At 32.1% G+C, this 15,548-nt stretch overlaps 1 protein-coding gene across 4 annotated transcripts in view; it reads right to left on the minus strand.

Annotated features, from left to right (window-relative positions):
- The window catches only part of LOC128167763 (calcium/calmodulin-dependent protein kinase type II delta chain-like), a 51,543-nt gene that overhangs the window by 30,362 nt on the left and 5,633 nt on the right, over window positions 1-15,548 (minus strand). For all 4 annotated transcript variants that reach the window (XM_052833660.1, XM_052833657.1, XM_052833659.1 and 1 more), the window contains exons 2-4: window positions 14,326-14,420; window positions 13,711-13,770; window positions 12,456-12,510 (exon numbers count right to left, since the gene is read on the minus strand). In XM_052833660.1, the coding sequence (XP_052689620.1) occupies window positions 12,456-12,510; window positions 13,711-13,770; window positions 14,326-14,420 (210 nt within the window). The remainder of the gene's footprint in view (window positions 1-12,455; window positions 12,511-13,710; window positions 13,771-14,325; window positions 14,421-15,548) is intronic.

A 15,548-nucleotide genomic window follows, 5' to 3' on the forward strand; every position in this document is an offset into this window, starting at 1 on the left:
AAGTCAAACTGCATTATAAATAGAGGAATTCTAATTATGCTCACAAATCATATGCCAGGATCGATATTCAAAGTTAAACTAAAATATCTCACATGAAATTTAGATATTTCATATTCATGAAACTTTTATTTCTCTGACACTTACATGTATTATGTAACACCCTGACCGTATTATATGTACAATGTACAATGTTTGCCTATACATATCTTAAAAGCCAACAAAATGCTTCTATTTTCTTCGAAATCTTTAAAACAGTGATGCATTTTAAATTTTATATCTCAAGAAATTTAAAGGTGCAAAAGTAAGGGATTTATGACTGACCCTAATTAAGAGCCAAACTCTTGCCCCAATTGCCAATAGATTTATTTTTTCTGTTTAATAGTATTTTAGTATCTAAAATATATTAAGAAGTCTATATATATTGTACACCAACTTCCTTTTTTATAAATTGATAATTTAGCAACCTAAAGTCATATGTTAAATACACTTTGTAAATATATCCATGCAGCTGTTAATCCAAATTGCCTCCATTTTACTGATAATGGTCATAAATTACAGATGTATTCATGAAGTTATATCCATTTTTTCAATTAATTGCTTTAAAGTAAAATTAAGTTTTAAAGTAATGAATTTGAATTATTCCAGAATAGTATTTTTGAAAAAAGTTTTCTAACTTTTTAAATAAAATGTGTACTTCTCTTGGGGATTGAGTTTGAGTCAACAATGACCATGCAAGACTGATGACTAGACAAAGAAATACTGAAAACTACCAAATGTTGTACGAAAAACTTAGCACTGAAATCAAAATTAAGTATTGCTTTCCTGTTATCATTCATCATAGATCTTGAAATTATTGATGGTCTGATTACAGACCCTGAAACGTAATACTACACCACACGCTCGCTACACGCTCGCTAAACGGTTCACACGAAACGCTGAACGGTTTACACGAAACGCTGTATGCCATGCCCGAAACGCTAAACGATTTACATGAAACGCTGAACGGTTTACACGAAACGATTCTCGCACGAAACGATTTGCTCGCTTTTCACACGCTTTGGACACGCTTTTATCCTGATCGATTCGGTTGCTCTCGGATTTTTACCCTGACTCTGTTAGTAAGAATTAATTTTAAGGAAACACTAAATAATAGAAATACTGATATTAGAAACACATATGTACATAAGTGTTGAATTGATTAATTAAATTAATTTGGTACTTATATTTAAAGCAAAAAATTAATTATTCACAGAATTAGCCAAAAATATTACTTCTATAAATATATTTATTGCTCAAAAGAAATATCAATGATTCTTATTAGTGCCGTAAATAATAAAAATTCCAGAGAAAAAAGTTACGGTAACACAATATTCAATACCAAAAATAAAATCCGTATGATTACAAACTGAAATCGGGTTTTCAGTATTCGGCGGGATTTTTTTTTATTCTTCTCACATTAATATCTTTATTGGTTTCAGAGAATACAATGTAAAAAATACTAACAGTAAATTAACCTGTAATTATTTACATTGATAATTTTGAAAGTTATGTAAAATAAAATTAGTCACATGAGTTAGAAAAATGCTATAAAACAACCGATTAATTTTTTTCTTATGTCAAATCATTCGCATAAATAAATGTTCCGTACATAATATTACAGAAAAAAAATCAATCGATTAAACAATAAAGAAAGTTGTCATTCCTATTTCGGATAGAACAAAAAATAAAAAATGATTTAAATTTTTGTCTCAATATTCGTATACATAACCAGCGCCCCGCATAACGGTGTACAATATACATTTATCTTAATCTATTTGAATTTAGTACAGTGCATATAGATTCCCATAATAATTAATTGCATGTGTACATTTTAGGAAAATTTCAGTGTGTTAATTACTTGTTGTTTTCCGTTATCAGTGTTTAAATAATTAAAATAATAACTTGTAGAAATATTTTTAATCGAGATTCAGAAGAATTTACTTTCTGCATTTCATAGAAATGAACAGAATATTACTTCTCTATGTTTACATTTGATTTTGTTCAAATTAATGTTAAATAATCTATCATTGAAATCGTGTGCATCATCAAATACTGATTCCGACTACCTTGAAGTCATTAAATTTCTATTGGCTATTGACAATAAAAAGAGACGAGTGACCATCCAATGAAAACGAATACACAGAGTTTGATTGACAGGTTCAGCCAGGTGCAGGTCTTACCCGATGTCCGAGGTTATGTGTACTAGTTGTACACAGCCGAATAGTCTCAGTAACTAGTCTTCTTTTAATACGCGTACTTTTCTTTTGTTTGTTAAAAATTAATTCAATTTTGTAAAAAGATAAGTATATCATTTTTTATATTTTTTTTCACGAGAATATCTCATAGGAGTTTTGCCAATCACAAACAGTTTAAAGTAATGTTTAACACGAGCGCTATTTTGAAACAATTAAATTGTCAGAGAGTTCCGAATGAAATCTGATGAACGTTTCACACGGTGCTCGCATGCTTTGCCCGAAACGATTTACACACTTTGCCCGAAACTCTGCATGCTTTGCCCAAAACGCTAAACGGTTTACACGAAACGCTTCACGATTCACACGAAACGCTAAATGGTTTACACGAAACGTTTCTCGCACGAAAGTCGCACGCTTTTTTGGTGTAGTAGTACGTTTCAGAGTATGTACCTTTGTCAAAATTAAAGTTGGGTCATGCTGAAATTTGAAATGGATCATATCCAATCCTTTGTTTATGCCCAATTTTATCAAAATGTTGATAAAATCACCCCCCCCCCCCCCCCCAAAAAAATGAATCCCTAACTTTCGGTATCAATTTCAACTGTAGAAAAAAAAACTAACCCTCTCATATTCTACATTAATCTTAAATATATTCTGAATCCAATCTTTCTATAAGCTTTTTTCATTAATAACAAAACCAGCAAACAATGTGTTCCTTATTATTTTTTTTCCAAGTCACATTTTATGAAACATCCATCACACACCTTTGAAAAATGTGAACTATTAATAAACTGTGGGAGGAATTATTCACCCAGCAGTAATTTCTCTAATGAATCACTCGATATCACATAACAAATGTGAAGAAATGTGCCCAAATCTGCATTTATTTACAAAAGACCTCACAACTTGTTTTCAAAGTGCAAAAAATCTCTAGACTACAAAAGCTTCTCACACCTACACAGTAAGCGATAGCTAGATATAGTAATATACATACAGAAGAATCACTCAACTCGAAGCACCGAGAATGACACAGGTGACTCTTGCGACAAAATTACCTTCCCCCGCAAAAGCTTGTACAGGCAGCAGTGTCACTACCGCGGGGGCGAAGGTATGATAATTCCGTAGCTTTATTCTTCTGTGCCCTTTAATGGATGGAGGTTAGCCTATACCATTAATTGTGTCAGGCCCACGGAATATGTATTCACTTATTTTGTTTTTTCCTTTGGATTTTTTTTTCTTCTACCTACTGATAATGTGGGTGGTAATGGTGAATTGGTATGTAATGTGTCAGATGGTGCGCTGGATAATGATGAAGAATGTCGTCCACATTTCCACCTGCCCCAGCTAATTTAAACAGGCCATAATTCTTTCAAGCAATTTTTTTTTTATTCCTGCAATCTGATTTGATTCGTACTTCTCTTATTCAAATACTGAAGCCGACTTTAATCCTGAAAAGCCTTGAATTCAATTCCCAATATCAGAAGGTACCATTGATGTGCAAGAATTTGAGATAATACCAATTGCTGGGGGTTTGCATATCAGTAGGCGATTTATATATGAAGCAATTTATTTTGTCGCTTTAATTTGAACATACCAATATCAAACTGCAACTCTGCACATCAAATCTTGTCTGGGCAGTGCATGCACCTTATTATTTGGCAAAACATCCCATCATTTATACCAGTACCGATATTCTGCACAGTTTTAAAATAAACCAAAATTGATTTTTGTTTTTAGAGAGGTTACGTGGTCAGCAAAGATACCAGTTGGCACACTTTTCTTCTCCTGCAGTGGCTAAAATCAATTGCGATATTATTCCTGTGCATTTGGGAAAATCAATTGATTGATTTCGTCTAGAATATCACACCAAAGATCAGAAATCTGATGCAGACACCAGGCATACTAACGTGTAGAGTGTGGGAAGTGTTCGTTTTCATTCAGGGGACTCTTAAAATAAACCACATTCTGTGATTTCTCTCAAAATGCAGATGACCAACATAAGCTGCTGCAATGCCATTGTAGTCATGGTTAGATCAAGATGGTGCAATCCAGATCATATGGTTTATAATTAAGTAGACATATGAAAACCTTGAATGCATGACACAAAAATAACTTGTGAAATGTACTGACATGACTATGGCTAGACAAACTGCAGCAAGCAAAAATCCCTGTCATACCTCATAACACCAGACTTAATGAAGTTAAACAATAGACCTTAATAGTTTTACTGGATCGAGGAACATCAACTTGCAAAAAATAAAAGCTTACAACCCATAAATGATTCTTTTCAAATCATTCCTAAAAATACAAAACAAAACAAAACCCTAACCCAATCTTACAACAAAGTTTTGAATCAAATACCATTCTTTCCTCGTTTTTCATTTTTTTTTTTATTTCCTCATTTTGACTTGGTGTCTAATATCAGAAAGGCTCTTGACAGAAAGGAGAGCTAGGTTTCGTATTCATTCAGTAAATTACCGCTAACTGCTTTGTATAGGTGCCACTAATCAATATGGCACAAGAACCTCGGAGCTCAATGCTTGGCAGGTTTCTTAAGTGTTGATACAAAGTACACACTAAATATATTCATTCCTCCAAATAAATTTCTGTATAACACCACATTAAATATCCCCCAACACCTTGAAATATTGCTACACCCCCCTCCCCCCCAATCAGAATATAATTGTTAGCTAAATTATCAAATCTGGAACCAAATCAGAGCAATCAAAGTTACTAATTATGTCAATTAATGTGTATAAAGTGCATTCAATGCCATTCACAATTGCAGGTTGACTTCAATGACACACTGTAATCCCAGTAATCCTAATCCCTTCCTTCACTGATAGGAGCATTGTCAAAGAGATCATCAACATTGATTTTTAATCAGTACAGACAACTGATTAATTACCGCATTTCTCATTAAGACTTGTAATCAAATTGATTTGCTTCAAGTACCGTACCTTCAGTGCTATTCTACGCTAGACATTTACAACTATGCAATGAAATATACAGACAGTAAGAATCCTTGAACTACCGAAGAACGCATTTCTGACATTATAGTTGTCATATTGAATTAAATAAATGAATGCTTCTCATAGCAACCGATCTGTGCCAATAAATAATCAAAAAGTCCTGCAAGATGAAGAGACCAAAAAAAAAATTCACTATAGATCTAATACGGCATCATCATATGATAAGAGAAAAAAAATTTGGATAATTCTGTCATATCACATTATCGTTTATGTAAGCCTATACGTTAAATGCAAAGGAAAGAGAATACAAACAAGGTTTGCAAAGAGGAGTGGAGGGGTAAGAAAAATTATAAGACCCTAAAATGTGAAACCAAATTAGGGAAATATGAGAAATCAGATACGGATTTCCTAATCCAGCTCAAAGATCAAACAGTCGCAGCATCGTTTTCTGCGTAGAGTGCTTGATGTTTTTTTTCTGTGTTCTTCAGACAGACATTCTGTAATTAGCATTATCTGGTGAAGAAATCATACTACTGCCTCCAATTCCTGGCTTAGTATGCATGGTAATTATTTTTAAAGTAAATTTCAAAAGAAGCCATCGAGCTACAAATAGTCTAGCATTCCATAAAGTCTATGCTATGATTGTATCTTATTGTTTGAGCAATTAATGGGTTTTTTTTTTTTTTACCAGATATCTAGAAAATCATCACAGAAACTTGTGGGGCTTTACACAGAATATATTTTTTCCAAAATCATGTATGCAAAAATGTTTCCTGAACACTTATAAAAGGTCTAATGAGAAATAAATAAATGCAATTTTTCACACCTTCATAGTAGAAGTACCTGAGAGGAAGTTAACTAAAAAAAGAACTGCAGTCTATTCATACTAGAAGCCTGATGATAGCGGCACTTTAGAACTATAATTTATACTAATTAAAGGTTTTACTTTGATTTCCTCACTTCCTTAAATCCCCAACATTACCCCAACAATAATTTAAACAAACTTTTATTCGCCACGACTTTATTTCGCAATTTACCGGAGAAAACAGGTTTGCAACGACTATTTTCATGACCATGCTTTACCCACACTCTTTTTGATATAGGAGGCTCTCCTGAATATTTCTCATACACAAATATAAGGCGAACGTTTTTTTATTAGTTGGATTACGGATCCGCCGACCGAATTTTTTTTACTTTTAGAAAAAAAATAAAATGCACTTTTCCAAATTTTTTTTTACTGACCGACATAAATTAAAAGAAATACAAAAAATAAAATAAAATGGCTGGTGAAAAATATCAATAAAAACCACATAAATTGGTTTCATTCACGAAAAAAAAAAACCTTAACTTTTACACTTTCAGTTTTAAAATTGATCGGGTTTGGAATACGGACTTCTCTATCACACGTGTGCCATGTTGTCTAACGGTGGTTTGTGTTTTATCATTTAAATGGCATAATTTCACATATCTGTCATTTGCAAAATCGTTTAAGACCTTGAAACAGTGTTGTCCCACACATACTGGGGGCAAGCAGTGTCAGAAGTTCTTGAAAGTGTAAGAACCTACGTATATTATGTTTCAAAGTTTTGGAAATAAAGTCGTCAGACGTGCAGACAGAAGTACGATATATGATGGAGACATTTTGCATCAGTTAAAGCAACAATATTTCATTGTAAGACCAATTTCAGGCCTCTCGATTCTCTTTAACAGGGGGCGATATTCGGCCTCATTCCCAACGTGAAAAGGCATATTTCCCCCCAAAATTGAGTGTTTTCCCCAATTTGAGATCGCCTAAAATTAATAAAGTAACTTAAAAGAAAACTATACTTATTCTAAATATATATTGTATATTCAGCAGTCATAAAGGCACTGTGAATATGTGGAACACTACCGCGTTGTAAACTGTTTCTTGTGATCGGTAACTTAGCCAGAATTTTCTCAGACAGAGAAGGTGTAATTTTAAAAACAATGTTCATTAATTTACTTTTATTTCTGATATTACAGTTAGTTGATAAGCTGTTAGTAGTTTATAATTCTGCAATAAATAATTCTGCAATAAATGTTAAAATTATTATAATTTTTTTTGTCTAAACAGATCCAGATCCTCTACAAAACGGTAGTAAGTGGGTCAATGGGTTGGACTAATACCCCAAATACACAGAAGTACAGAGACTGATTTAATAAATATTGTCAATAGGCTAACACAATCAGGAAACATTTATCTGTAAAAGGTATAAATACAAATATAGATTAAATTTTACATTAATAAAGATAAGATAACTTTTTTTTAAATTCTAAAAAAAAAAACTTTTATTATTTTCTATGCCATTTGACATATAGCAAGCTACTAAACACAAAAAACCTTTTGGGAAATTTTACATCTTCAGTCAGTAACAAACTTGTATCACACACTGTGAATACACTTTTTTCCTTCTCCTTATTATACACACATGTTCCCAGTTTTAAAAATAATTTAAAAAAAAATAACTTTTAAAAAATCCTATCAATATACCCTGGTTTTTGTTCAAAACGTTGCATTTTTCCCAATCCATTGGCCCCGGCCCCAGTACCAAAAATAGGTGTGAGAGGCCTGAATTTGTAAATCGTGTGTCAATAGAGGTGTGAGACCTGCGGTTCGGAATGCCCTGAAAGTGGCCCAAAGACACACTTAAGCATGTGTACATGGAATAGTAAATAAAAAATCAAACAAAACATAAGACTTATTTTATTTCTTTGAAGTTTGCCAGGTTTTTTTTTTTTTTTTTTTTTTCGACCTACCGACCCAATTTTTTAAATAAAAAATCCGTAATCCAATTAAAAAAAAAATGTTCGCCTAAGTTGGTTTACAGAACTCATGAATTTCACTCAATTGTTTCTCTCCCAAACTGAATATTGCCCTCTGAAATAACTAAACTGCCTCCATGAGCAAGTTTACAAATTTCACACCCAAAGCACAATTAACAAGCCCCTACTTTAACATCAAGATCTGTTTTGGAGTCCTTCTCCTTCTTTAATCAATACCCTTATACACAGTTGTACAGTGGTCTGATTGCATGTCTTAATTAGACTTTCTACAAATTTCTTTGATTCAGACTTCTGCTTGTCAAATCCAATTATATGAATGAAGGAGAGGGCTGCCATCCTCGCTGACTCCTTAATGGCTAAACAAACAGATTTCTGTCTTCTGTAGCTGTCATTATATGCTAGGTGCCATATATATTTCTAACAAAATGGGCCTCTCACTGACAAAATCAATTCTGGGGTCTGTGGCAGCAAAAAAAAAAGGATAGAAGAAGAACCCTTCAACAAACCTTATATATGACAAAGAAGTTTTTCAAAATCATATTGAAGATACACAGTATGGCTCAAAGAAATTGTCATATCCCTTGTTCAAGGGTTGTGAAGATGTTTTCATTGCAAACAATCATCCACAAACATCTTTAGCTTCTCTTTTGAAAACTAGCCACTAAAATATAGTTAAAGAACCAATATGAATATGATTATGAACTGAAGATACATAGGTTAAAGACCTTGTAAGATTTTCTTTATTTGTTGCTAGGAAAATATTTCATTAGTAGAGCTTCTATTGAAAAGCTTGATGACCAAAACCATTTGAAAATGAACTGAAGAGACACAATATGGGCCAAAGACCTTCTAAGATTTCTTATTAGAAAATGGTGAAAAGATCTTTTCAATTTACACAAAATGAACAGTTCCTAGCAATCATTTCAATAGCATCCACTAGTCTGGCAATTTCCTGGTTTTCTGGGGGTTTCTTTGTTTACCTCTCTAAGATTTAGTGGTTATTTTTCTACACTTTATTTGCTCAAGAAATATTTGCCTGTATTAGAAAAAAAAATGGAATGGTGTGAAATTTGATATTCTACACAAGAAAACCATGGTGTCTGCTTGTTTTTAGGCAAAATAAAAGATTTCTTTTTTCTCTCTCAACACACCAATACCAGCAAAACAATTGCATTGAATCATTGCTTCGTACTACGGTATATCTAAATTTAAGTGTCATAGCAAAACTAAGTACATTGTATAAGCAATTTACATGTTTTCAGAATGGTGCATTTTCAAAAGTATGGAGCTTACAAATGGAAATGTGAAGTATATATGTACTCTCTCTCTCTCTCTCTCTCTCTCTCTCTCTCTCTCTAAATAGTGTGCGGTTAGTCTGATGCTGTCAGAAAGTGAAAGTAAAACTAAGGAGGACAAGAATTTGACCTAATCTAATAGCTTTTTACAAAGGATCCTTTAAGTTGTTAATTTCAAGTCTTGTTAATTGTATCTCAATGCATTAATTTTATGATGCCATGTATTCTTTACCAATGTTGAGTTGCTACATTGAATAGGAAAAATTAGCATTCATTTATTTGGTCATGAGTTCTTTAATAAAATTATGTCCTCACTTTCAAGTATGATCTATCTTAAAGTTTTAGACAAAAAAACATATGTACTTTTAAAAATACACAAATTATTGGAAGTTATTATCTAGTTGATGAGTTTGCAGGACTAGCGATCCTTTTGGTGTTACATGAACATCAAAGCAACATTAAAGTAATGAAGTTTCATAAATCTTAAAATGGCTCCCAAAGTTGTAATTTTTCCCACCTTAATGGAGTCTCAAGCAAAATAACAGAAAACAAAAATATGACAATTAACACACTGTCTTATCCTTCCTCCTTGTAAACATTTCAACGAAAAGGATGTAAATATTTGTCTGTAAAAGGATATACAATTATAGAAATGTGTATAAACTTCATGTTTTGCTTTAAAATTAAGATACAATCAGAGTGTTCCAAGTACCATAGAACATGCATGTACACAGTTTTAGGTACATGTAATCCACACTTCCTTATATCTTAATTACACCTCGTATTTCTCCCATGATTTTGATACTGTAGATTCCTAATTAAAAGCGAGGAATTAATATCCGCGTAAAATCGCGAGAACCACATCTTTTGAAATCTAAAATCTCGCTTTTATTTTTTGGAGAGATGTAAACTATATCCAACAACAATTCAGATTTGGTTTTCAACATTTTATATTCTTGTGATTAGATGCAAAACAGCGGAAACGCAGAATTAAGTACTCGCGTAAAATAAGGAATCTACAGTATCCTACATTTCAAATTGCAAATTATATAGGTTTGCACGCAGGCATACCAACTTGATAGTTCAAATATCATTCCCTTGGAATATACGTACAGTATTTTTCATTATACATTTTTCTTAAATTAACAGTGGAGTCTCTTTCATCAAAATATATATATCAAAAATTTCTGTTGTTTAAGAAATAAGATCCATAAAAAAGTAACTAGTACTTTCAATAAGTATCTCAATATGGCACTTAAATGTTTTTCACTTCCATTTTCACACTTAAATGCATGGTCATATGCAGCTAAAGATCCTGTTGTGCTGAATTAAGGAAGATAAAGAATGCAAATGGCACTGACATGAGTGACTTCTAGAGTAACAATCTTAAGAAGCGTAAACAAAATTCATATCAAACAATTACTATTATGTTTAAGGTGAAATGTCAAACCTGGCAGACAGTTAAAATGAACACTGATTTTTTTTCTTCACAGAGCTATCACCTATTTAGCATTTTCATCGACAATTCACAAAACAATGATCGCATGTCCTGGCATTTTACACACAATTTAATCAAATACAGACATCTATTGAGGAATTTTAGAAGGGAAATTTGAACTTCTCCTAAATCTGACATTTCCTACATTTAAAAAATGCTATAGGAAAAGGAACTGCATGTCCAGCAAGAATGCTATCCCTTCTACAAAGAACCAATTATTCAAACTACCCCTATTCTTTTCAGTATAACTGCAGATGTCTCCAAAAACAAGCTGCCTCTATGTTCTTAAACATATATGTTGTAACGTAAGACGCAACACTGTACAAAACTACAGTTTCCTTAAATGACCCTACATTTTCTCCAAAAATGAAATTACTTTCTACCTTCACCTTTTATCCAGACAAAACCACTGTGTACAATAAGTTGGTAGTCATTTTACATACCATATATGAGGAATTTTTAAAACTATAAGAATCAAGTAAAACAGAAAAAAAAAACAAACAAACAGATAAACCCAATTTCTTTTGCTTTTCGACAAATAGGCGAGAAAAGCCGAGATTTCTGGTTTGAATTTTTGAAATATCTAAAAAAAAAAAAAAATTAATTTAAAGGAACTTATAACATCTGTAGTATACATGTTATTTATAACATCATAAAATGCAAGACAGGGTGTTTTTAATCTGCATGCAGAAGAGCTGATTTCAATCTCAGACCTCTTCTCCAATGGCTTAAATCTGATTATTTATTCTTCCCTAGCTTGCTTTTTATTCTCCTAGTTTGTTTGCTCACTGCAAGATATGTTATGGGTTTGGTTGTGCTATTACACATAGTTAGATTATGTAATTCAAACAACAATGATGGAGCATCTGATAAATAGGCTTCCAGCACTTCTCAGTTTCTGCTTTCAAAAATTATTGAATTTTCTGTGTATTTTATTTTCTCAGTTGACATTCTGACACAGCTTTGTCAGTTTTAGCACATGAACTCTCTTACTGGTGCAAGCCACAGAAACCAAATTAGGTCAAAATGGCACATTTTAAAGCCTCACTTTCAAATCAATTTACAATCATTACTAACGGTATGATAACATATTAACTGTGGAAATAATATAGACTCAATCAAATAAGTCTAATTTGAATATGCTAATAAACAGAAGATATATAAGTATCAGGGGATAGTAATGTCATCAAACATTTTATTAACAATGAAACCACTGAATTCAAAAAGTAGATTTTGGACAGCAACCTACATCTCTGGCACTTTGGTTTGGATTTTTAAAAAATGGGATGATCATTTGTAGTTGCCTATGCATGTTGAGATGACAAACATTATGAAATTTATTTCAATATCAAGATTATTTATTTATATTATTGTTGGTAAGTTGTATTCGAGAGTGGCCCTTATTCTTGGTGGATTGAGATATGTTTTGTTTTTTTTGTTTTTTTTTTTTGGGGGGGGGGGGGGGGGGGTTAGGAAGGGGGGGTAGCATTCACAGTGCCATTAAGATGAATATGGTACAAGAATAAGCTATTTGCCTTGAAAGCCAGTGGCAACAGATTTCTATTTTCCGACATGCTTTACTATATGTTTTTTTTTTATGTTTTTAATAACTTTCTTTATTGAGACCACAACTGAAAATGCAAGTACTTACAAGTCAAAGACTAAATAATGGAAACCCTCGTCTTGTATACTGTCATGTAATCGAACTGAAAAATAGAAAAGAACAGAGCTTGTCAGACCATAAAGTCCACAATAAACAGGAATTACACACTTCTCATTCAACACATCCAATTAATAACACTTAACAGAATAGCTAAACATGCTGATTCAGAACCCTTCACATATATTGATACAATACTGAAATGCTTGAGTGCAACCAGGGACTATCCATTGCAATGCCTATTGCATAATCCTCTAAGCATTTAATAATTTACAGATTCTGATCAATTCTCATTCATAAGGAAAATCAATGAATGTTTTGTTATCAGACAGATGCACATGGCAGGGCTACAGCTTTTTCCGTTTACTGCTGCATTTTCAATGTAGGCCATTTCAAAATGTATGAATTATTAGAATTGTTTTATACCTTGAATATAAAAATACTGTAAACAGGGTTATTTTCGCCACATGTTATTTTAGCTCTCCTTCACTTGCAAAGAGTTTTGCCCCGTTTTGAATTAGCCCAAACCAAGTTGTGTTTAAAAGAGATAGTTTGAGCTAATGTAATTTGCTCAGTCTTTAATTCACCCATAGACAAGGAGGGCGAAAGGGGCGAAAATAAAACAGGGGCGAATATTTCTTTGTTTACAATAAACATACATTGACCTCTCCAGGTAAACATTCTGATAAAATATAACTTTGATTGATGGAGCAAATGCACATTATAAAATTCGGGCAGGAAATGAACTGTCCGACAGAAAGTGTGCCACAGGCTTAAATGCAACACTAGTTGTCTTGGCAACTGTTAAGATGCTAGCCAGTGCTCCTAGACACAATAAATTTCTATTTACGGTAAATATGTGAAAGCACGTTCAAAGGAATATTCTAGAGAAGTATTAAACTTTTTGAAAATGTTGTACAAAAGGAAAACAAATAATTAATATTAACAGAATTCAATTTCTCTTTATTAGAGAAACAATAATAGCATATAAAAATATTGCAGTGTGCATCAAAGTTGATACATTAATCAAACTGTACAAATTTGTTGGTTTTTTTATTTATTATTTCAACACTTCCTCTTTTCGCATAAAGGAAATGTTTTATCCCCGGAAGTCAAAAACTACTTCTTTTTACACTTACAAGCATCCTGTGCCTTTCCTTCACCTCAGATTGAACGATCAGAAAATTTAGGTTCTCATAGTAGATTTTTGTTATCTGAGTGTGTTTTTGTCTTCTTCAGTTCTTACCTATGTTTGGATGTTTTAATGCCCTACAGATTCTGGCCTCCCGTTCCAGTTTTTGGTGATCTACAAGAGAATTATAGAAAATAAATTAACACTGCTATGTCTGCTTCTCAGTTCTCATACATCTCATATATCTCAAAAAAGGCTTTGTTTCTCATGAAAAAAAAATAAAAATGATTTAAGATTATAATTTTAGACATTTTCTTTCAATATCAAAGTATTATATAATTGAGAAACACAAAGCATTGTCTTTTTCTAAGATTAGCACCTCCACTATATTAAAGAACATCACTGTAATATTTGAATAGATGTACCTGCTAAATTTAATAGTTTGTCTATGTATATACAGAGTTAAACTTTGGTATCTCCAATAATATATAGATAACCCGAAGTCGGCAGTTCAATCATATTTTTTTTACTCATATCAACAAACCTCTCGTATTCCTTTTGAACTACTTTTTTTTTCGTTTAAAATAACCTGGATTTAACTGTATTAATTTACCTGGACTGTTATGCCTGTAAGCATGTCTTGTATCTTTTATTCTCGGAGAAAAGAAGATCATTCCAGAAACTTCTGCTAAATGACGACACTGTCCATAGCAACAACCACCAACTTACCTCGTGCTGAAAGCTTTCGTGTGTTGATTATTTTTGCAGCGAATTCTAAACCTGATGTTTTCTGAACACATCTTTTTACAATGGAAAATGCTCCTCTAGAAAACAAGAGAGACAAAAAAAAAGATGATTATTAATGATATAATTCCTTTGAATTACTACATGCATTTATAATTATTTTAAAAATTGATAACTACACTGTATCTCATTCCTTATTTTGTGGCGCTTTCTACACAACAGATTTTGATTATACTTGTGGCATATAATGATATATATATCTAAAGGTCCTTCCATCATTTTTTTTCATTTAATCATACTTTAATTGATATACTGAAATTTAAAATTTATGTTGGTTTTTTTTTCCTTTTCATTAACAAATGCTTATTTTTATACAAATTATAGCACAGGAACTAGACATGTATGATAATATATTGGAGGCCCGGGATCTAATTTGTGCAACTCGACAATTTTCAAGTGTCTGTATGTAATATATAATGTATCATTTTAGACTTTAAAATTTATCAATACGTAAATTCTAAACTTAACCGGGGAGTATTTTGGGGTTCGATAATTCTCAATTGCAGTCTATTTTATTATACCTGTGTCCCATCCTGATGAATAATGACAAGCTCTTATATTCAAATACTGTTTACCAGTGCTTTGAAATTTCATCCAAATTTACATTAAATTTACATTAAAAGGTATAACCGATTACTTTTTAGGAGTAACTGTTTGGCACTTGCCATTTAATGTACCGGTAATTTTTATGAGAATATCACTCTTGTATTAAAAAAAACAGTTTAAAATATTGAAAGAAATCTGCCAAGATTTAAAGAAATAAATTACAAATATGATCTACTCCTTGATCGCATGTGGTTCAAATATTCAAAAATGTTAATAAGTCTGGAGCATAAATTCTTTGAAAAAAAAAACAAAGACAAAAGTCAAGAGTTAATTCTATAGAATTAATGTCCAAATTTCAAAGGTTGCATCACAATATTTAAAAGGGTTAGTTCACACCTTCAATATTGATTTAACTGCATGTTCTAATTAACAAGCTAATTTGTTTGTACAGGTGAAATCTGAGAACTATAAGAAGTTGAAGATTTCTTTCAAGTGGAAAAGAAGAATGGGGAAATACTAAATCTCATGCATTAAACCATTTACATGTACAAACATGGGCCATTTCTGCAAAAACCAGTCAGACTTATACGCTATAGAAAAAA

The sequence above is a fragment of the Crassostrea angulata genome, chromosome 10, assembly GCF_025612915.1.
Source record: "Crassostrea angulata isolate pt1a10 chromosome 10, ASM2561291v2, whole genome shotgun sequence".
NCBI lineage: Eukaryota > Metazoa > Mollusca > Bivalvia > Ostreida > Ostreidae > Magallana > Magallana angulata.